The sequence below is a fragment of the Zingiber officinale genome, chromosome 9A (assembly GCF_018446385.1).
Source record: "Zingiber officinale cultivar Zhangliang chromosome 9A, Zo_v1.1, whole genome shotgun sequence".
In the NCBI taxonomy this organism is placed as follows: Eukaryota; Viridiplantae; Streptophyta; class Magnoliopsida; order Zingiberales; family Zingiberaceae; genus Zingiber; species Zingiber officinale.
Window position 1 is genome coordinate 115,513,721 of NC_056002.1, and position 5,568 is coordinate 115,519,288.

Consider the following 5,568-nt stretch of genomic DNA (forward strand, 5'->3'; position numbering starts at 1 on the left):
TGATTTTCAGGGGGTAGAATTGCTTCCTTGACACGGTTCGATTGCCGTGGAATAATTTGTCGTAGAAATCGTTTAAGGCGGACGAAATCATCTTTTACATCCCAAATTAAAAATTGCATATAAATCCCAATATGATCCGATTCATCCATAATTGTCATTTTATAAAAGTTTTAACGTTCAACATCCATCATATTCAAAAAAAAAAAAGAAAAACAAAGAACTCTAAAATCTCTAAAACAGAGCACATCAGATGGCCTCCTCCGCCTTCAAACCTTCACGGGTGGTGCTTTGCCGGGCGTCACCGACAGCGGAGGCGTGGCGCCATGGAGCAGTGCCTGAACGGCCGGCCGTCGCCAAGAGCAGCCAACCGGCGTGGCCCATCCACTTCCTCCCCCTCTTCCTTCCTTTCGGCTGTCACCGTGGACGACGAGGAGGAGAAAGACAGCGACGGAGAGGAGCAACGACGAGGCTCCGCTGTGAAGGCGGCGAAGCCCTTGAGCCTTTCGTCGAATGACGGCAAATGAGGGCCCATGTACGGTCGCAGGCAGTCGGCGCAGACGGAACGGATGCCGATGCAGTCGTGGGTGCCGCAGTCGGCCCTGCAAATGGATTTCTCCGCCGTCGCCGTCGCCGTCGCCGTCGCCATGGATTCGGATGGAGAGGAATTGATCGATGATTGAAGAGGGAATATGGACGTATTATATAGAGATCGGGGAGGGGGGAATTAAGAGAGAATTCAAAAAAGTCTATGAAGTAGCATAATCCGTTAAAAATTATATTTGGCGCGCGGAGTAATTATGGCAATCTTGTGGAGATAATCTCATTTTTTAAAAGTAAATTATTAAAGGACTAAATCGAGCAAAATAGATATTAAAGTAAATTATTTTACACATCTAATCTCATTTTTTTTTTAAAAAAAAAGGAGCTAATTTTAACAAATTATTTAATAATCTATATAAAAAAACATGGTAAGTTGTACTTGATTACTCGATAAAATAGGTGGAATGGGCTGAGTATTGATTCCACAAAATAAATTTTTGAAAAATAGAAATTTAAAAAATTAAAAAATAAATATCGAATGGAGAATCAGGATAATCATGTATGGACGAGCATAATTGAGTGCGACAGTAAATTCTATTAACTTGAATATCTAATTAAATTATATATATATATATATATATATATATATATATATATATATAAAAATTAAATAACTAATTATTATTTTTCTTTCATAATCAATTAAAAATAAATAAAAAAGATAAAAATATATCTGATCTTCACCTTCTACTTTTTATGAATCCTTACTTTTCATTTTCTATTCTCCATCTCAACCAGCCACCTCTTTCGTTTTTCATTTTGATTCGAATGAAGAACATTATTAGGATATACAATATTCAGGTATGAGGATTAAAATTGAAAATCCGATGGAGATGAGATGAATACGTAGATGAAAGTTGAAAATCTAATGGGAGGGAGATGAGGAATAAAGAATTCGATCCAAATCCGACACATTGTCGCTTTAGTTGAAGGCTTAGATGCAGATACTCGACGCGCTAGCAGCTAGTTGCTACCACTGTACCTCAACAGCTAGATCCCCTGGCGCTGCAAGAGTTCTTCACTGGCCAACGAACTGGCTGCCCAGATGATGAGCAACACCACAGACAACACCATCGAGCTCAAGCAGGCAATGACCCTGATGTGATTAGATAGGATAAATGAATAATTCGAGTATTAAAGCTAAAGAAAAGCCTTGTTTTGTTTTTAGCTTGTTGCAATTTACAAAGTGCATCTGTAGATCATAAACCAATTTCAATTTCAGCAATCTCAACGTGGTAACAATTTTAGGGCATCAATCAACAATGAGCTTGTAGGTTTTAATAAGGAATTAGACTGCTGAAATGGGAGGAAATGAAACAGAAAGCAAAATTTAGTTTATTCATGACCTTCTTGATTCATTAAATTAGAGTAGCATCTCTATAAAAGTGAAACTAAAGTTTCATATAATTTAAAACATTTTACAAGCTTAATAATACACAGATCACAAGCATGGTATGTCTTGGCAATTATTTAAGCATACAATAATTTAACTCTCTACCTTTGTAAATCTCTTCTAGCAAAAACACTGATGTAGATGACTGACATGGATGTGATTTTATCATCAACGACAATGTATGAACTCATGTGTTCCTTAATAATGCGAGGCTTGATCTCTGAACTAGAGATCATGGTCGATGTCATATCGGCAACTTAATATTTGTCGTGAAGACCTAAAAGAGCTTTCCTGGCTGCTGAATTCCACTTCTCATCATGGCACAGAACTCTTCGTAATTGATTCTTCCATCCTGCACAAAAGTGACCCTCAGTTTTGTGCTTGATATGATCCACATTATCTAAACCGACTAAGAATTTACATTGTCAGTGTCGACTTCCATTATAATTTCCTTGATGGTTGCAAGATCGCCCATTCCATGCTCCTGCATGGCTGATTCCAACTCATCTCTAGTGATAAACCTGTTAATCAACAGCGAAAGCAGATGATGACTGCAAAATAATTCTAATGAATGACCACGAAAGAACAAAGACTCACCCACTGCTGTCCTTATCGAAATACTGAAAAGCTCTGTATAAATGTTCATCTCTTTCTAGTTTGTGTCTGTGCATTGTGGCGGTTATGAACTCAATGTAATCAATAGAACCATTTCCATCCACATCAGCCTGTAGGAAATTCAATTATACGTAACACGTTTTGAAGAAAACAGATGGCAATTTGAAATTAGCAAGTGAGCTTAATATTGTCGTCTTACGGCATCCATTAGCTGCTTTACTTCAGCTTCAGATAGCTTAGAACCAAGCCGAGCTAACCCGCTTTTCAGTTCTTCATATGTTATAGTGCCACTGTTATCAGTATCCATATTAGTGAACATCTGTTTCAGCCCTTTGATCTCTTCTTCAGAAAGATTTTCAGCTATGACCTGGAAATTTCTAGGCTTGCATTAGTACTCAACTCGAAACCTTAATTAAAAAGCATTTCTTTAATATCAACCTTTAACGCCAACTTCTTGAGCTTGTTCATTGCTCTGAATTGTTTCATCCTTGTGAGAACTGCACTGTCAATGGGTTTATTTGATGCCTCTCCATCTCTGAGCCATGGATGTTCTGTAAAATCAAATTACAATATCCATGAATGTTTATAAGCAGTGGTCGTTAACCAGTGAACTAAAAGCAATAAACAAACCAAGGATTTCTGCTGCGGTAATTCTTTTCTTAGGGTCCTGTGTCAGCATTCTCCTCACAAGGTCTTTAGCGCTGTATGATATTGAAGGCCAAGGTTCACTTTGGAAGTCGATATGCCCTTGTAGGATGGTAGTAAATATTGCTTTATCTGTTTCTGCAATTCAGCACAGCAAATTAGCAAACCTAACAGAGATAATAAGATGACAATGCTTTGATTGGCATCCTCATAATATGCACTTACCAGCCCAGAATGGTGGCACACCACTCAGAAGGATGTACAGTATAACTCCAGCGCTCCAAATATCTGCCTCTTTGCCGTAACTACGCCTTAGAACTTCAGGAGCAACATAATATGCACTACCCACTATGTCCCTCAATTGTTTCCCTTAAACAACAAACATCCTAGATCTTCTCAGCAATATAAATCGCAAGAGAAAGAAATTTTATTTGAACCTCTTGGCATAGCACATTTTCTTTGTTCATGATGTGTAACAGAAAGAATATCAATCTCACCATGTAATAGTTCTCTACATCTCAACAATTAATCTACAAGATATCCGTTTAACATAAACTTTGAATATGGTTGACAACCAGATGTGGGTCGAACAGGATGTTGATATTCACAATGACAAACAGAAGAAGAAGAAGAAAAAATGAAGCAATCTCTTTGGCAACAAGTATTGTTTCTTGTAATTTTGCTGTTTATGCAAGAATAAAGGACAATGAAGAGCTTACCTTCCTCAATGTAAACGGAGAGCCCAAAATCAGTAGCCTTTAGCATCGCATTTTCATCCTTGGTAGCCAGCAAGAAGTTCTCTGGTTTAAGGTCCCTATGCATCACCCCCATGAAATGGCAAATGTTCACCACATTGACAATTGCCCTACAGAGAGTTGCAGCAGCCCTCTCAGAATATTGCCCCTTGGCTATGATCCTGTCAAATAGCTCCCCTCCTGAGCACAGCTCCATGACAAGGTGCACAGAATCTCTATCCTCATATGCTCCTTTGAACTCCACTATGTTTGGCTGCCCAGTGAGGTGCTGCATAATCTCTATCTCCCTCTTGATGTCCTCCCGGTCACCCTTGTTGGATAGCTTCCTTTTGGAGATGGACTTGCAGGCGTACCGGACGCCGGTGGCTTTCTCGGTGCAGAGGTATGTCACTCCGAACTGGCCACGGCCGAGCTCCTTCCCCAGCGTGTACAAGGACCTGACATCCTCAAATGGCATTCCAAGGATGGTGTCATGGACGGTCAAAGGGGGTTTCAGGATGGGCGAGGGAGTGTGTTGGGTCACCGTTTGCGGCCGGGGATGTGATTGTTGCTGCTGCTGTGAATGGCTGCTGTATTGGGTCTGTGGAGGTGCTGCCATGGCAGTCTGCTTCGGTTCTTGCCGCTGCTGAGGTTGATAGGACGGTGGTGTTGGCTTTTGCCGTGAGCGGCCATTGGTTCTTCCACTGCCATCGCCGTGCGGCCTGCCGGTGTTTTTGCTAAAACACTTGCCCATCTATCTCAAGATCTCAATAGAAGCTACATAAATCACGCATCAAAGATTCAGAAACTGAAAAAAAATATACTTCTGGGTTCAGGAAAAATACATCGGCAGTCAAAGCTAGCCAAGCAAGAACCCTATATAAAGACTCCTAGTTTTAGGGGGGGCATCTGCGATTAGGGTTAGCTTCAAGGCCTTCCAAGATACAAGCAAACAAACTGGGAGATTCAGGTGGGCAAAACATGGCAGATCAGAAGACAAGGGGCTCACCTGTTTGTCGTCAAGATCCAGCCTTTTGAACTCGAACAGCAAGATTCAGACGCCAAAACCACCTTGTCAAGTGATTGCGCTTGCCTCACGAATCAATCTCGAAGCGAGAGATAGATGAATCAGGGACAGGGATGAGATAAAATAACCGCTTGCCTGAATCGAGTTTTCCTGCTGCTTCCGAGCAATCTTTTCTCCCCGTTTCTTTCCTAAATTCTGCTCCTTGCAGAGATCCGAGAATCCGTCGTCAGAGGCTGAAAGGTTTTGCCCTCTGTTCAGTTCGCTTGGGAAGAAGAAAGCGCAAGGAAGAAATATCCATCTGAATCGAAAATATATTTGGTTTTATTTCGCTGATTTGTTTAAATCGCCGAGTAATCGAAAATGGAAGGGAATATTAATTGTTACGGATGATAAATGATTTACTGGAATCACGAATAAATGTTGGAAAATAAAAATAGAAAGGAATGTTTTTTTTAAGATTACGCGGTTTTGACTAAGTGGCTTGACCACGTTTTTTTAGCCAAAAGCGAATTTAAAAAAGATTAGGCCCCTCAAACACTATTATCTACTTTAAA

General features: G+C 40.3%; 1 protein-coding gene across 3 annotated transcripts; it reads right to left on the minus strand.

The window, feature by feature from the left end:
- Positions 1 to 1,976: 1,976 nt before the first annotated feature.
- LOC122019794 (calcium-dependent protein kinase 2-like) lies at positions 1,977 to 5,359 on the minus strand. 3 transcript variants are annotated; one of them, XM_042577324.1, is made up of 10 exons: positions 5,150 to 5,359; positions 4,532 to 4,764; positions 3,973 to 4,445; positions 3,479 to 3,622; positions 3,239 to 3,391; positions 3,047 to 3,159; positions 2,808 to 2,975; positions 2,591 to 2,718; positions 2,415 to 2,514; positions 1,977 to 2,345 (listed from the first exon to the last, which is right to left on the minus strand). In XM_042577324.1, the coding sequence occupies exons 2-10, from the start codon at positions 4,696 to 4,698 to the stop codon at positions 2,271 to 2,273; spliced, it is 1,521 nt and encodes a 506-aa protein (XP_042433258.1). In that variant the 5' UTR covers positions 4,699 to 4,764; positions 5,150 to 5,359; the 3' UTR covers positions 1,977 to 2,270. The 3 variants fall into 3 exon arrangements, with proteins under 3 accessions (XP_042433258.1, XP_042433257.1, XP_042433256.1); XM_042577323.1 differs by having other exon boundaries at positions 4,997 to 5,358; XM_042577322.1 differs by having other exon boundaries at positions 3,973 to 4,764; positions 4,997 to 5,357.
- Positions 5,360 to 5,568: the final 209 nt, after the last annotated feature.

What these genes read in the sequence shown, in the direction of transcription:
- LOC122019794 (XM_042577322.1), bottom strand. Translation starts at nt 4,741, where the DNA reads ATGGGCAAGTGTTTTAGCAAAAACACCGGCAGGCCGCACGGCGATGGC. An exon ending in CTCCGTTTACATTGAGGAAG is followed by an intron (nt 3,623 to 3,972) that starts GTAAGCTCTTCA and finishes TTGTTGTTTAAG; the next exon opens with GGAAACAATTGAGGGACATA. An exon ending in TTCGATAAGGACAGCAGTGG is followed by an intron (nt 2,515 to 2,590) that starts GTGAGTCTTTGT and finishes GTTGATTAACAG; the next exon opens with GTTTATCACTAGAGATGAGT.